Raw genomic sequence first — 17,335 nt, forward strand, 5'->3', positions numbered from 1 at the left:
CACTGAGTCAGTAGTTCCACTTCTAGGGATTTCTCCTATTAAAAAAAACCTCACAGTGCTCATAGCTATATATGGAAAGATGTTCACGGAAGCATGGTTTGTAATAGCAAAATAATGGAGGACAAGTTTATCAATGAGGAACTTGTTGGATAAATTGTGGCACAGCCATGCAACAGAATATTGTGCAGCTGTCCAAAAGAATGAGCAAAATCAATCTAGCACTACCATGGAAAGATGTCTAAGTTGTACCACCAAGTATGAGAAACAGTTTATAAAATAGTGAGTATATGTATAAGCTTATAAAAATACATACTAATATGATGAGCCTATTTGGAGTTAGAAAATTATACATAAAAAAGCAGGGAAAGTTTGTCCTCCATAATTCTATTATCTTAGATAACCACAGTTTAGAGAATGGTTTGGTGTATATGCTATGCATATAGACAGATTTTGGTGCATATGAACTAAACTTTACATTATTTATTTCTGCAATGTTTTCATTTTCTAAAATGAAAAAAATTTTTTTAGGGCCGCACGCATGGCATATGGAGGTTCCCAGGCTAGGGGTCGAATCAGAGCTACAGCTGTAGAATTCATCTAGAAAGCAGCACTGTGGGAAGACGATCCCAGAAGAGTGAAAGGGGCAAGAGAAGATGCGAAAGCAGGAAGAAAACCAAGTTTTATGTTCACTCTATTCCTAGCAGAGAACCCTAGGAGAAGGGCATGTTGGTTTAAAAAAAAAAAAAAAAAAAACTTGTTTGTAAGACAGGAATTTAAGGCTACACAGGTGACAAGTACATCCTGCTCCGCTCCCTCACTTGGAAGCCAGCACTTGCTCATGCTTTCTTGGGAGATGAGTGCCTCTCAAATGCCCCAGGGCGCCATCAGGGACCCTCTGGTTTGTTTCTGCTTGGGGGCCACGCTCTGTCCCGCCTCCCAACTTTGGGCTGTCTTGAGGGTTTCAGGAGTAGAACTTAGGAAAAGCACAGACTTAGGGCATTTATTAAACGATGTGCCTGTCTCCCTCCACTCAAATCGATTCTAAATGCCGAAGTTTATAAACTGCTGTCCCTAGAGACAGCAACTGAATCACGCCTACCTTGGGATTCGTAGGGTCAGGGAACCCTCTCTCAAAAGCAACCCCAAATCCCTGCCCCTTCCCCTGGGAAAAGCCTATTTGTCCTTTCAAATGCAGTTCAGACACTACCTCCTTCCACAAATCTTTTCCTAACATGCTCGGAGAGGGCCAGTCTTAGCTCTGGGCTGTCTCTGAATCTTGCACGTGATCTAGTGCCTTGACGTCAGCTCCATAGTCACCCAGATTCTTGGGCATCTGTGATTCCCACTAGCATCTCACTCCTGGAGCCTGGTGTCCAGTGCAGGGTCTGGCACACAGTACACACATCATGCTCGCTGAATTGAATCGTGCTCGACCTTGGGGGCCTCTCTGGCAGCCTTGGTTTCCTCGCTGTGGGTCTGAGCAAGTGGCTCCAGTGACGGCGGGGGCTGGCTAAGTATTAGTGGAGGTTGGAGGTCATGGAGAGTTTGCCTCAGGAGCCAGGGCTCGGGCAGGGCTGTGGGTTCTGACCAACTCCACCTCCCTGACCCCAGGCCTGGGCAGTCTCCCCCTGCCTTCCACCTTGGGGCGCTATGAAGCCTGTAATAGAGTCAGATCTGTGACGGGAGACTGGAGAATCAAATCAAATGAAATAAGAAAGCAAGCCAGAAATGTCAAGATAAAGATACCTTTGGAATTCCCTGGTAGCCTGGAGGTTGAGGATTTGGTGGTGTCATGGCTGTGGCTTGGATTTGATCCCTGGTCTGGGAACGTCCTAGGGCTGCAGGCACAGTCAAAAATAAACAAATAAAAATAACCTTGGCCAAACGGGTCCAAACCATTTGGTTGCAGGCCTCAGAGACTCCCTTTATTTATTTATTCTTTTTACGGCCGCACCTGCGGCAGATGGAAGTTCCCAGGCCAGGGGTGGAATCCGAGCGGCAGTTGCAGGCCTGCGCCACAGCCGTGGCAACCCCAGATCCGAGCTGCATCTGCCACCTATGCTGCAGCTTGTGGCAATGCTGGATCCCTTCTCCACTGAGTGAGGCCAGAGATCTAACTTGCATCCTCACAGAGACAATGTCAGGTCCTTAACCTGCTGAGCCACAGCGGGGATTCTGAACCCTCCTTTATAGTGACACAGAAGGGAACCATATTAAAGAAGCTTCCCCCCAAATTGTCCTTTCACTTGTCACTTGTCCTGACCAGTGAAAACTTCAGAGCCTTGTGCCTTTTAAGTCAAACCACTGGCCTGAGCAGAATGGCTTAGAAGATAATATAGCCCCCTGGATGCTGTAATATGCAAAAAGAAAGATCTGGAAGAAGCTGCTGAGGTCCCCTGCCCTAGCCCTTCATTTTACAGTTGGGAAATTGAGGTACAAACAAGTTAAGGAACTTCTGTAAAGTTAGACACTTACTCAGAGGACCCACACATCACCAGCTGTTTGCCTCCACTTCTCTCTGGGTCTCTGTTTTCTCATTTATGAAATGAGCAGGTCTCTTTCTAAAACCCCTTCCCGTCCGAATGTTTTTTGACTTGGGAGAGTCCTTTTGACAAAGACCTGTGTCCACCCCCTGTTTGGATGCAAATTCAGTTTGACTTTGGGCAAATCATGTCTCTGAGCCCCTGAGACGGCGCCTGGTCTTCAAGAGAAGTGGCATTTGCTGCCCAAATGCGGACCTAAGAACCCAGCTTTTCCACCTGGTTGGTGGCCAGCCACCCCTCTCTGGAAAAATCTCAAGGTAAGCTGTCAGATTTATCAAACATCGGTCAAGAGGAAGGAGAACACTCCTTGCATCTCTGGGGCTTCATGGTTTACAAAGCTGCCTGGGTTCAGATCCCAGCTCTGCCATTTTCTTGCTATCTACCCTTGGATGAATGAGTCTGCGTCTCAGTTTCTTCGACTGTCAAATGGGGGTGACCATAATTGTGCCTACTTTTTTTGTTTTTTTTTTTCATGTAACTGTCTTTATTGAAATATAGTTGATTTACAGTGTTGTGCCAAATTCTGCAGTACAGATAGTCATCCAGTCATACATACATATACATTCTTTTTTTCTCATACCTTCGTCCATCGTGGTCTATCCCAAGAGACTGGATGTAGTTCCCAGTGCTTTCTATAGGACCTCATTGCTTATTCATTCTAAATGTAATAGTTTGCATCTACCAACCCCAAACTCCCTGGCCATCCCACCATTGCTTCTGACGAGTACAATGCAAGCACTAAGAACAGTATCTGGCACACAACAGTTGCTCAGCAAAAGTATTTGTTGTTGCTGTTATTATTAATAAACACTTCCAGGTGCTTAATCTCACTTGATGCTTACGTTCTATAACTTTAGGCAAATCTAGACAAGGTTCGAAACGCTTTTAACCTTTGCAACATACAAAGATTCCGATCGAAGGATTTCTGTCCAAACCCAAACCTGCCCTTTTAATAACAAGTTAGTAATTGCTCTCCAGGCAGAAAATGCCTCCCTGCCTGATGGGAACCATGTCAATGGGATGAGATAGCTCCCTTGGGAGGGGGAGCTCTCACACAAAAAGTGGGGTGAGCCACAGCTGCAGAGAATCAAAAAAATTAAAGAGTCTTGGGTGAACATCTAGCACCAGGCCAGCTTTTGTGTTTCACTGATGGGGACCAGAAAGATGAGATGGCTTACTGCACATTCTAGAGCCAGATGGTAGTGGGGCTGGAACCAGGGCTCAGGAGACCCTGCCCTCACGCCATCTGGCTGGTAGGGGTGGAGTGGGGAGGGTCCCTCAGCTCCCACTGCTTTCTGAGAAGGGCTCAGAACAGACTGGTGTGGGGTAGGATGAGGGGTGATGAGACTCCCAAGAGAGATTGGAACTTTAGGGCCTGACACCCTGCAACGAGGCCAATAGAAATGACAACGGAGACACCCTGGAATGGTCCATGGGCCCATACTTGCCCCACGGTGACATATTTGGAATGATTTATGAAGCTAGTGTGGGTGGTGGCCTGAACCAGTGACCAAGAGGTCTCAGTTCTAATCCCCAATTCAGCTTCAAGGCCCCACCTTTCTGCTCCCAGAAAGTCTCCCTTGATGGCTTTCTGCCTGAGATCCCGCCGTGCTGACCATCTGAATCACACAGCTGGTGTACTGCACACCATCCCACGTCAACCAAGAGCCTCTACTCATGGCTTCCCCGCTTCCTGTCCCCTAACAGCACCAGAGATGCTCTCAGTGGAGGGACTCAGTCTTAAGCTTTCTGGTCTCTCCACCATGCCTAGTGTGCAGGATGCTCACAGAAGGATGACACCAAAAGGGACCATCCCCTTCCCCAAATCAGTCATCTTGTTGGACCAAGCATCTCCTTTTGTGAAGAAAACCAAGGTCAGGAATGGCACTGCCCGCAACGATCAGAACAGCGTGCAATGGGATTCTGGATGTAACGACCAAGGAAAAATCCAGGGAGAGGAAAAGACATTCATTTATGAGAAGCTGGGAAAGAAAACCCCACTGTAAATAGCAGTGTCACGAGAAAGAGTGCTGCGTATGCACAGATTAAGAAGGAACATCCTAAAATAAGCTTTCTCTCCCCCATTAAACCCTAGAATCCATGTGACCTTGGGTGAATTACATTTTGCCTCCCTTCCTTCAGAGGGGAGGGGATGCTTACAGTACTTTCAGTACTTAATGCCACTGCTGATGCAAGGCTGTGGTTTATTTAACAGCTTTCTCTGTTAATTGGAATATTCCTTTGACTTTATTCTATTAGGTATCCTATGCACATTTCAGTAAAGTTGGATTTACTTATTCTGGGAATAACAACTAATAAAGTTTTTTGTAGATATAGACTACCTCAAAGTTGAACATCTGGCATCTGTTATCAGTTATCTAGCCATGTACATGCATGTCTGTGCATGTGAGTGGTTGCATGTATCCTTTTTATTTATTTATTTATTTATTTATTTATTTATTTATTGTCTTTTTGCCCTTTCTAGGGCTGCTCCCTTGACATATGGAGATTCCCAGGCTAGGGGTCCAATCGGAGCCGTAGCTGCCGGTCTACGCCACAGCCACAGCAACGCAGGATCCGAGCTGTGTCTGCAACCTACACTACAGCTCACAGCAATGCCAGATCCTTAACCCACTGAGCAGGGGCAGGGATCGAACCCGCAACCTCATGGTTCCTAGTCAGATTTGTTAACCACTGAGCCATGACGGGAACTCCGTGTATCCTTTAAAATGGATTAAAACAATGGATTATTGACATATGTGTGAAGTACTGTATATATATATATATATATATATACACAGTACTTATATATATATAGTACTGAAAATAATTATGTCTGTATCTGTATACACACATCGATATCTGGTAATAACTTGGCATATGGTGTAATTTTAAACAGCTGTAATGATATCTATGTTACATATCTATAACAGCTGGACAAAATTATAGATATATGTCTAAGTTACAGATAACCTACTTCCAGGTGGAAGCTATTACACATAACACACCTCTGTGTGTGGATAGATACATGTGCACATGGTATATTTATGGTTAGAAATATGCCCAATTACCTACAAAGCTTCTTATTTTCAGTGGGAATCTAGAATAAGCTAATATTTTATTCTACCTTCCAAGATACATAGAAAGCATATATGCATAAGAGAAAATGTGTCGCTTTTCTTTAAGAAAGCCCAAAAGTCATATGGGTGGCCTGAAATGACATACATGTGTATTTATTACTAGAAAAGCAATAGTTTCAATGTTTATCTTCTAAAGTAGCATATAGTCGAATGGGCGCTCTAAATTCAGGGTGGTTTCCCAGAGCCCAGAAAACATTTATCTTTCTCTGGTACCAGAACCTTTATCCAGCTCTAGGAGATAAAGTGAACCAACAGAATCTGCAGAACTCTGAGAAGAGTTGTTTTGGGGCTTGCTAAATTCTTGCTAGATTCGGCGTTTCCATTCTACACTTGACCTTAGCCAAAAGCCCAAGAAGTGATGCCATTTCCATTCCTGACCATGTGTGGACACGTTATTTGCCTCCCCACTCCTGTTTGGGGGTGACTCACGGGGCTGGGGAGAGCTGGGGGGAAGCCGCTCAGATGTGATGCTCGGAAAGCTCAGACACTCACCATACGCTGTCACTGCCTTTGTCCAAGGGCCGTCCCGTGGCGTCGTAGTACACGTCCACGCTGAGGTTTTGGTCTGTGTCATGAGCCGAGTTGAAGTTGGTGATCACTCGGGAAGGAATCCCAAAGCACCGCAGCACTGCAAGTCAGGGGCAGTCTGAGGACTCGGGGTGCCGTGCGGGTGGCACCTCAGGGCAGCCCACTGCTAGCCAGCCACCCAGCAAAGGCACCTCACACATGGAATACCTGTGTTGAGGACCCCCGCGAAGACCCAGCACTGGCCGTATCGGACGGGCCTGAAGCCAGATCTCTGCCACTGCTTAAGGATCTCCACGCTGCCGTTCCAGTTTCTTGGGTCCAGGCCACCCGCGTAGTTACCGCTCCAGTTCCCAGAAACCACACCGCTGTCATCGTTGCCATTGATCTGGGCAGGAAGAAAACCCCAAAGGAATCAGCATGGAGAGGGACATGCAGAGTTAGGGGACAAGCTAGGGAGCTAAGGAAGGAAGTCAGGGAGCCTCTGTCAAGCGGATTTTCCGTGTCTTCCTGGGTGATTTGGGTGATAATTGTGCTACTGATCCTCAGGGCTATTAAGCAGTTTATGCATTTAAAAGTGCTTTCCTTATCAGGCCATGTTTGATTTTCCCTAACTTGTGTATCATTTCCCCCACTCACAGGGAAGACTGAGGCTCCAGCTTGTCAATGGCGAGAAAGGGACAGAAAACCACCTGCAGACAATTTCTGGCCAGAACTCACGGGCTGCTGCCAACGCCTGGCCTGGGGGTGCATGGTGTGAATCTCTCCTGGTCGTCTAAAAGGGTCATGTTAGAACTTTAGCAACTAACTTCTTCTTGGAAAGAATAAAGATGGACTATTGGCTTTCCATTCATTGATGCCATTCACTCAACCTCAGGCCTGATTCTTGTGTAAGTAACACAACCCTGATGCAGTGTGGAAAGAGCACTGGACTAGGAATCAAGAGACTGAGTTCCATTATGTTTTAGAGACTAATACTGAAATATTTATGGATAAAATAATGTAATGCCTGGGATTTATCCAATCATCTGTGGAGGAAGGGACAGAGATGAAACAAGACTGGCCTCGAGTGAACGGATAATTGCCGAAACCAGTGACGGGTACATAGGAATTCATTTTGCTTTTTCTTCTACTTTTGTGAAGGTCTGAATTTTTCCATAATAAAAAATTAAAAGAGAAAGAGGGAGAAAACTCTAGTCTCAAGCCCAGCCTGGCCACTTGGCAGCTGGGTGATGGCAGGAAAGTCCATTCACCACCCTCGGACTCAGTTTTATTTTTTTAATTTTATGGCCACACCCACATGGCGTATGGAATTTCCCAGGCCATGGACTGAATTGGAACTGTAGCTGTGACCTACACTGCAGCTGTGGCAATGTTGGATCCTTTAATCCACTGCTCCAGAGTGGGATCGAACCCACACCTCTGCAGCAACCTGAGCAGCTGCAGTCTGGTCCTTAACCCACTGTGCCACAGTGGGAACTCCTGGGCCTTAGTTCTTCACATTGCAATACAGGTAAACTTAGAAACAAGTCTGCCCTCAGCTCTCTTCCAGCAACCAAGTTTGCAGAGTTTATGAAACTTTGACTAGCCTTTATCCCAACCGTGCAGTTCAAACGGCTCCCTCTCGCTGGGGGACCCCAAGCTTCATGGCCTGTGAGAACGCCCAGTTTGGAAGTTGAAGGATCCTTGCCCAGGACAGGCTCACCCAGCCTCCAGGGCTCCTCCCCGCTCCATGTAGTGGGTGGGCCCCGCACCCCCTCCAGGGTGGCCGCGGCTGTGATCACACCATCAGGCAAGATGGGGCTCCCTCCAGACTGAAGATTACACGGCCCACCTGCATCTCCTGAGTCGCAGGGGTGCCAGCCTCCACCGTGGGAATCAGCAGGATCATCTCTGACTGAAAGCAGAGCCTTTCAAAGCCCCATACAGGCCATAATTAGCTCAAGGCCCAGCCCAGCCAGGAGGGCTGGGAGGGAGAAGGTAGGCACAGTGAGGAGCCTGGCTCTGAGATCAAGTGCTTTGTCTGGAGGGCCCAGTGAGTCAGCCGCTGCTGGAGCCGGGGGCTCCCCCACCCTCTCCTGCTGAGGAGCCTCAGCTGCCCAAGTCACCTTGAACGCCAGCTTCCCTTAACCTTGGCCTGGGCTTCAATCGCACCTATCCCAGGCCACTTGGTTTTCAAGGTCCGGCCCGGGCCCCACTCCCTCTCAGCCCTGGTTCCCGCCATCTCCCCAGCGCCTCCAACATTCCCTGGGCCTCCCCACACCTGCCCTGCTTGGTTCAGCTGAAGACTCTTCTCCAAGAGAAAGCCCTCTCTGATTACACCCAGGAGTCTATCACACAGTTGGAAGGTTGTTCAAATTTCTAATCATATAACTCCCTCGTTAGTTTGGATGTTCTCCAACTCAAAAGTAGAGACTGGAAATTCCTAGTCCGTTAATTACGAAAAAAAAAAAAAAAAAAAAAGAGTTCCCATTGTGGCTCAGTGGTTAACGAACCCGGCTAGCATCCATGAGGATGCGGGTTCGAACCCTGGCCTCACTCAGTGGGTTAAGGATCTGGCGTTGCTGTGAGCTGTGGTGTGGGTTGCAGACACGACTCAGATCCCACGTTGCTGTGGCTGTGACATAGGCTGGCAGCTACAGCTCCAAATGGACCCCTAGTCTGGGAACCTCCATATGCTGCAGGTACAGCCTTAAAGGACAAAAAAAAAAAAAAAAAAAAAAAAAAAGTAAAGACGCTTCCGAGGGAGTTCCCTGATGGCACAGCAGATTAATGATCTGGCATTGTCACTGGTATGGCCCAGGTTTAGTCCCTGGCCTGGGAATGTCTGCCTGCGGTAGGCAGAGCCAGAAAAGAAAAAAAAAAAAAAAAAAAAAAAAAAAGAAAGAAAAGATGTTTCTCAGTATTTAGTTTCAGATGGTTAAAGGTCAAGAACGCTCCGACTTCTAGCTTTTTAATTTGCAACTTTTGAGAGGTTATCCTTTGTCTGGATACTTTCTGATGGAGGCCTTTCCCCACACTGAGTACAGAACAGTAATTTCTCCAGCATCCCGCTTCTGTGTGTGGCTGTGTGTCTGTGGCTGTGTGCGTGCCTGCGTGTGTGCACGTCCATGTGGGCTTGGGGAGGCAGGCACAGGTTCTCACGTGGAGGGAGTGGGTGAGTGAAAGAGGCCACGGGCAGGCAGGTGGAGCCTTGTTCTGGCCAGACTCCCAGACTGTGGCTGTGAGCGCACCATGTCAGCTCCCTGGCTTCGGTCTCCCCATCTAGACAACAACCGTGTTGGCCTCTGCCCTCCCCGCTGACACTGTGCTGTGGAGAGGGTGAGTCAAAGCACAGGAGGTCCACACTGCAGGCTTGCTCCGGAAACTACCCCTGGCCCAGGAGCCCCAGGGATGGAGCAAAGTCTTAGCTCTGCACCGTTCCAGCCACCCAAATATCAAATCCAGTGTCATCGGAGGGAGGTCTCACAAAAGGGCTTTGGAGCCAGGCAGCCTGGGTCCAGTTCTCCCTCTGCCACGTCCTTACTGAGTGTCTCAGACAAGTTCTTTAACTTGGAGGCGTGTCATACTCTATGTATGTGAAATGGGGCTAGTGATAGCCACCATATGTATTTTTTTTTTTTTTTAGCTGTGCCCACAGCATGCAGAAGTTCCCAGGCCAGGGATCGAACCTGCGCCACAGCAGTGGCAACACCGGCTCCATAACCTGCTGTGCCGCCGAGGAACTCCCACCAACTGTATTTTGTGAGACCTCAAGTAACAAGACGAGAGGTTGTGCCTACCCCATGGCTGGGTTTGTTATACACTAACAACTATTTATGATGGTTTTCTCGTCACTCACCATGGCACTCAGCACGCGGCCAACATATGTGGGGTCATTCCTGCGGGCCACATCGGTGGCAGGGTCACGGCGGAAATTCAGACTGTTATCCAGGACTGAGAGGCAGATGTTCAGAATGCCTTCTTCAAACTGTTCAAGAGGCGACAAAGACAAGACAAGTGGGGTCAGTTAATGAAGGGTTTGGGAGCTCTGCCGGTGAGAACCAGGGGCGCCGCCCACGTCCTTCCACTCTGTGGCCTCCAGAATTGAGAGATTCTGAGGAGCAGCCCCACCTGACCTTTAACCCTGCAAACTCATCCAGAGCGCTCACAGCAAGCCCCTGTGCTGAGGCCCCTAAAGTGGACGGGACGCCCTCGCTGTTATGAACTTGAGAGTGAGTCTGTCTGGCCTCTTTTTTTTTTAATTTAAAAATTTTTAAAAATGTATGGCCTGTATATGCTGCAGTCAGATTCTTCTTCTTCTTCTTCTTTTTTTTTTTTTTTGGTTTTTTCTAGGGCTGCACCCATGGCATATGGATGTTCCCAGGATAGGGGTCTAACCCACCTATGCCACAGCCATAGCAGCGTGGGATCCAAGCCATGTCTGCGACCTACACCACAGCTCATGGCAATGCCAGATCCTTAACCCACTGAGTGAGGCCAGGGATCGAACCTGCAACCTTATGGTTCCTAGTCGGATTTGTTAACCACTGAGCCACGATGGCAACTCCTGCAGTTGGATTCTTAACCCACTGCACCATGGTGGGAACTGCAATTTCTCCATCTTTATAACAGGGAATCAGGCTGAGCTCATCTCAAAGTTCCCATCTAGCTCTGACATTGACCTTGAACATATTATTTAGACTTTTGTGGGAACTAAAGATAAAAATATCCACTAAAACCAGAATTTGAAGCTGCTTTCACAAAGTAAGACATATTTTTGTCACTGCTTCTCAAATGGAGGCCAGGCTCTTTCTTGCCTTAGGGTCTTTGCATGTGCTGTTCCTTCTACCTTCAATGCTTTTCCCTAAAATATCTGTCCAGCTCCCTTTCCTCCTTCAGGTTTTTGTTGAAAAGGTCCTTCCTAAGAGAGTCTTGCTCAGATCATGCCTTCAAAAATAGCTTCCCTCCTGGGAGTTCCCTGATGGCTCAGTGGGGTAAGGATCTCAGCTTGCCACTGCTATGGCTTGGGTGGTTGCTGTGCCACAGATTTGATCCCTGGCCCTGGAACTTCTGCATTTGGCAGGCCTGGCCAAAAACAGTAACGACAACAAAAATAGCTTCCCTCTGCCCCTGGGTGCATTCTACGCTCTTACCCTCCCCTGTCACACTCCTTTTTCTTGCTTTTTTTTTTTTTTTTTTTCTTTCCAAGGAACTTTGACACAGAGCCCGGCATACAAAACCCAGCATAAAAAATATATAGCAGATGTGCCCTGGCTGACTACAGGATGGGGTCTGAGATGGGCAAAGCCTGCACCTGCCCACCCCCTCCTGGGCATCCAGGGCACTCCACCCAAGGTACTTCATGGTAAAGTCTTCACTTGTCTGCAGGAAAAAAGAAAAGGTAGAGGGAATCCCTGATGGTTCTTTTTAGGCTGAGCCAACCCGGGAACTCTGGACTCATATGTCCTAGTAATGAGGAGCCTGTGAAAGCCTGAATGCACACACCAAGGAAGCTTCACCACATTCTTCTGTGGAATGAGTAACAGAAGCCACATTATTGTCCCAAGTGTCTACTGGGCCTTATCCTCATTGGTGTATCATGGCATCAATAACACTTCATTGCATCACCTTAGTTATGTGTCTGTTTTTCCCACCAGAGTGTGACCTCCTCAAAGACAGGGAATTCACCTTGTACATCCCCCCTATCCATCAGGTATAGCTTGAGGCCTGGCACATAGTAGGCTTTCAATAAGTGTCCTCGGAATGGTTGGATGACTAGAAGGAAGGCAAATGGACAGATCTGGGAACCCACATTTATCTGTGGAGCCAGCCGCTGAGCTTCTTGGGTGGTATTACTCTCAGCCTTTATGACCCTTTTACCTGTCCGTAGTTCCAGCCAATCATGCCAATTCGATTTGAGCTTCCCACAAAGATGATGCCGGCGTCTTCCTGAACATACTCCTCTCTCTCAGCTTGGTTATTCATAAAGACAACATCGGCTATTTGACACAAAAAGCAGGTATCGGGGATTAGAATCCTGTAGAGGACTATAGAGACTGGTCCTCCTCTCGCTCCTGAATACTGGCCTGGAAGCTGGAGCAAGCTATACCTGCAACCCTTTCCCCAACTTCCACAGAGGAGTGAAGTCTTAGGCTGTAATGTTTCCAACTCATATTGTGTGAACCATGAGCTTGAAAAAGAAGCTAGGGTGACCTGAGAATCTGAAAACGAGACCCCCAAGGATGAAACGCTTGCTTCTTTGCAGAAGCTATCTCCAAGCTGCAGAATTGTATTGTGGTCATTACAACATGCTATACAGTTTGAAAAAGCTCATGAGATCCCTGACCCAGAAATAGCAGGGTCTCCACTTAATGGTGAAGAATCGGAGTCTCAGAAGGGGAAAGTGACTGCCTTATGTGGCTGGTTAAGCAGAGGAGCTCGGATGCAAACCCGTGGTTTCTGACATCTAATGTCTGTGCTCTGTCCATATCCCACAGTCAAACTTCAGCCCATGAAAACCATTCCCCCCATCTCCACTCCATGAGCTTCACTTAGCTGATGGCCGGGAGTGGGGGTGTTTGGGTACCTACCTTGCAACCAGGGGTTGAAGAGCAGTATGAATGTCCCAAGTTTCAGAGTGGAGTCCTTGCCCTGGGAGGAGATCCGAATGCTCAGCTCATACCTTCCGATGGGCGCACTGGCTGGACTGAGGATGGAGATGGCCAGAACGTTGTCCCTTCTGGACAGAAGTTGTGCACTCCAGCCGCTGCTTCTTGTCTCATTGGAGAGTGGAAACACAGCCTTCGTCTTGGCCGACTCTGAGGCGGAAGGCCCTGTAAAAGAAGACAGAGGACAATGGAAGCCAAGTAGTGTTGGCCAGAGGGTGGGGAGACATCAGATTCCAACATAACTGCAGGGGCCCTTTGGGAGGCATCCTACAAGGAAGCATCGTGTTACGGAGCTGAAAGCAGCTGGAGAGACCATGGAGGGGAAGACTCTGATGCTCAGGCTCAGAGATAGGCAGAAACTTGCCCAAGCTCACACCAAGTCAATGATCGAGCTGGGTTAGAGCCCCGAGCCCAGTGACCCGAAGACCACCAGTGTCACACCGCTAGGGGGCACCACCTCAAAGTCTAAGCAAATGTGTGTTGGGGGATGGGGTGGGGCAGCTGTGAGCAGGTACCTGTGGAGACGGTGAAGGTCAGACCATCTGCAGAACCAAGACTTTGGTTCAGGGTCAATGAGAACTTGAAGAGCTGGCCTCTCCGCAAGATGAGCTCCTTGCTGTAGAACCTGTCTGTGTGATGTGCCTGCCGGTTGGAGGCCGTCTGCCAGTCGATACTCTGGAGTTTGAAAGCTATGAGACAGAAAAGAGGACTTGAGGTCCTGGGAGGCAGGGGACAGTGGTGTGGGGTAAAAGGTGTCAGTTACCAATGAGACAGCTTTTGGACAGGGCTCTCCAGGGAAGCATCTCCTGGGAAGAATCACATGAAAATGTAAAGAACTGGGGAGCTCCCACTGTGGCTCAGTGGTTATGAATCTGACTAATATCCACGAGGACGCGGGTTTGATCCCTGGCCTCGCTTAGTGGGTTAAGGATCCAGTGTTGCTATGAGCTGTGGTGTAGTTAGAAGACTCGGCTCCGATCTGGTGTTGGTGTGGCTGTGGTGTAGGCGGGTGGCTACAGCTCCAATTGGACCCCTAGCCTGGGAACCTCCTTATGCTGCAAGTGTGGCCCTGCAAAGACACACACACATACAAAATGACCTTGACCAAGCGTAACAACCATTTCACAAGCTGTTCCCATTCTGCCTTTTCAGGCGGCTGAACCTCTGCACACACTGTTCCAATGTCCCCCTCCACCTGGCCAGCTGTCACTCAGCCTTCAAGGAAGTGGCTTCCCCCCAAAACTGCCAGGAGAACCAAATAACCAGAGCACCCCTGTCCTGTCCGTTTTATCCTTATTCCTTTGTGGATGGGGCTCATGTAGAATGGCCTGGAAGCTGCTTCTCCTAAATAAACCATCCTGGTTTGGCTTCCTTGCTTTTTCCCTTTGCGTCTTGCCAGACACCAGATGCCTTCTGTCACTCCAAAACCTGGCAAAGGTTTCCCCATGTCATCAGTACTTTGTATGTGCAACACCTCAGTGTTGGCCTGGGCCTCTGATGCTGGCAGGAGACCGTGACTCCAAGAAGCATTTCTAGGCCTGAAGCTTCTTTCAAAGGCTTGCTGGCAAGTGTGGTCTAAGGCTCTGATATCTCTGGAAGATATGGTATATATATATATATACACAATGGAATACTACTCAGCCATAAAAAGGACAAAACATCTGTAGCAATATGGATGCAACTAATGATTCTCATCCTAAATGAAGTAAGTCAGAGAGAGAACGACAAATACCATACAATATCACTTATATGTGGAATCTAAAATATAATATGATCCTATCTACAAAACAGAAGTAGATCGGGAACATGGAGAGCAGATTTGTGTTTGTGGGGCGTTGGGGGAGAAGGAGAGGGAGTGGGATGGATGGGGAGTTTGGGGTTGGGGATGCAAACTATTACATTTAGAAAGGATAAGCAATGGAGTCCTGCTGTACAGCACAGGGAACGATATCCAATTTCTTGGGTTAGAACATGATGGAAGATAGTATGAAAAAAAAGAAAAGAACGTACATGTATGCATGACTGGGTCATCTTGCTGTACAACAGAAATTGAAGGAACATTGTAAATCAACTATACTTTAATTAAAACATTTTTAATAAGAGACCCTGAGGACAATTAGCTCAAAATCCACCCTCTAATCTGTCCCCTGCTTGTGGAGATGAGGGGGATGAGAGAGAAGGATTATGAGAAAAACCATGAGATGTGAGGTGTTTAGCCAATTTAAATCTGTTGAGCTATTTGATTCCTTTGAATTACGTCTGAGATGTTCCTGTACCCACTCTTCTGCAAAGGAACTGGTCTCTGTCTTTACGATGGGGTCACGGCTATGATGGGGGTGGGGTGGCCCATCCCAGCACCAGCTGCAAAACCTGTTTGGATGTGTCTGTCTCTCATCCTCAGAATGTGCCTTCTTGATCTTTAGATTCTGATGCCTAGCACATTACTTGAGTGTTTTTTTTTTTTTTTTTTTGTCTTTTTAGGGCCATACCTGCGGCATATGGAGGTCCCCAGGCTAGCAGTGGAATCGGAGCTGTAGCTGTGGCCTATGCCACAGCCACAGCAATGGGAGATCTCAGCTGCATCTGCAACCTGCACCACAGTCCATGGCAATGCCAGATCCTTAACCCACTGAGCGAGGCCGTGGATTGAACCTGCGTCCTCATGGATGCTAGTCAGATTCATTTCCACTGAGCCATGATGGGAACTCCTGCTTGACTGTATTAGGACAATTAGATAAACAAATAAGGGAACAAGTGAACAAATGAGCATAAAACTAATTTCATGCAGTGACCATCATGACTACAGCTCAAAATTTAGTCCATAAGGAAAGGTGACTATGGGATCTTCATTCGGTAAACGTAGAGCGAGTACCTATTATTTGTAGGACACTATAGAAAGCACAATGCTGGGGGTGTGAAAATGTATGAAAAGAAGTTTTAATCCTCAAAGAGCTTCAGTGGTGTGTAATACAACACAAATCAGAATGAATGATAGGATGACATAAATCCAATCTCCCCCCAAAAAGGTGTCTAGGAGATACAAGCAAGAATCACTTTCAGGGAGTTCCCGTCGTGGCTCAGTGGTTGATGAAACCGACTAGGAACCATGAGGATGCAGGTTTGATCCCTGGCCTCGCTCAGTGGGTTAAGGATCTGACCTTGCTGTGAGATGTGGTGTAGGTCGAAGACTCAACTCGGATCCCACGTTGCTGTGGCTGTGTCATAGGCTGGCGGCTACAGCTCCGATTCAACCCCTAGCCTGGGAACCTCCATATGCGATGGGTGCGGCCCTAAAAAGAGAGAAAAAAAAAAAAAAAGAATCACTTTCAGCAGGTTGGGGTATGGGGGGGGATTGGCTAGGGATTTGGGATAGAAATGCTCTAAAATTGGGTTGTGATGCTTGTTATACAACTATAACTGTAATAAAATTAATTGAGTTTAAAAATTTTAAAAAATATATTAACTACCAAAAAAGGAAAGAAACATGTAGCAATTCAAAAAAAAAAAAAAAAAAAAAAAAGAATCACTGTGAGGGAAGAGAGAATTTTTTTCAGATGCCAGTGGAGCAGCCTGCATTCCAGACACCAGGCAGGGAGGCCCAAGGCCCAGGAGCATGGGTATCCTATTTGGCTAGAGCAGAGGTGATGCACAGAGGAGAAGGGGGAGGCTGAAGGGGTGCAGCTCCAGGGTGGGCCTGGGACTGGGGGCTCCCCGCAAGCAGCTCGGGCGAAGGGCAGAGGCTCCTCAGAAACACACCGTGGAGTGAGGACCGTGGAGTGAGGTGCAGACTCTCCGGGGTGAGGAGCTGCTGCTGAAGAGGGGACTCAGGAGTGATCTTGTCACTTGCTTTGAGTCCCTCATTCACACATCCACTCATTCACTCCTTCACTGAACAAATAGCTCTTGGAGGAGTAAATTACTAGGTTTTCATGCAAACTCAGGGGAACTAAAACATTCACGCAGTCACCATGTATCTACTGAGTGAAGGGCAGGGCAAAGCGAGGGAAGATGGGACAGAAAGAGGGAGGAAAGAAGATGACGTTTCCTGGGCGTGAATGCTGAGTGGCGACAGCTCAGATCTTAGAAACTTCCTGGCAAACGCCGAGGTCTACACAACTGGCAGAGAGCGGGCTCGCTGGCTGCTAGGACTTTCTAGGGCAACGTCCCCCACCTTTTAACCCCCGGCCTCTTACCAACTGCTCTGGCTGCCTTCTGTGCATCCCCACCGCTGGGATTCCAAAGAGCTTTACTCACTGTCTTGTTTTATTTTATTTTTAAAAAATTTATTTTTTTTGTCTTTTTAGGGCTGCTCCTGCGGCATATGGAGGTTCCCAGGCTAGGGATCGAATCGGAACTGTAGCTGCCAGCCTACACCACAGCCACCTCAACGCGGGATCCGAGCCACGTCTGCGACCTACACCATAGCTCACAGCAAGGCCAGATCCTTAACCCACTGAGTGAGGCCAGGGATCAAACC

At 47.9% G+C, this 17,335-nt stretch overlaps 1 protein-coding gene across 1 annotated transcript in view; it reads right to left on the reverse strand.

Moving 5' to 3' along the window:
• Positions 1–17,335, reverse strand: part of TGM3 (transglutaminase 3) — a 44,165-nt gene that overhangs the window by 15,880 nt on the left and 10,950 nt on the right. Inside the window, exons 2-7 of the mRNA XM_021077597.1 lie at positions 13,374–13,547; positions 12,781–13,023; positions 12,071–12,189; positions 10,050–10,178; positions 6,419–6,596; positions 6,176–6,311 (exon numbers count right to left, since the gene is read on the reverse strand). Of these exons, the coding sequence (XP_020933256.1) occupies positions 6,176–6,311; positions 6,419–6,596; positions 10,050–10,178; positions 12,071–12,189; positions 12,781–13,023; positions 13,374–13,547 (979 nt within the window). The remainder of the gene's footprint in view (positions 1–6,175; positions 6,312–6,418; positions 6,597–10,049; positions 10,179–12,070; positions 12,190–12,780; positions 13,024–13,373; positions 13,548–17,335) is intronic.

Source organism: Sus scrofa, chromosome 17, assembly GCF_000003025.6.
Source record: "Sus scrofa isolate TJ Tabasco breed Duroc chromosome 17, Sscrofa11.1, whole genome shotgun sequence".
Taxonomy (NCBI): domain Eukaryota; kingdom Metazoa; phylum Chordata; class Mammalia; order Artiodactyla; family Suidae; genus Sus; species Sus scrofa.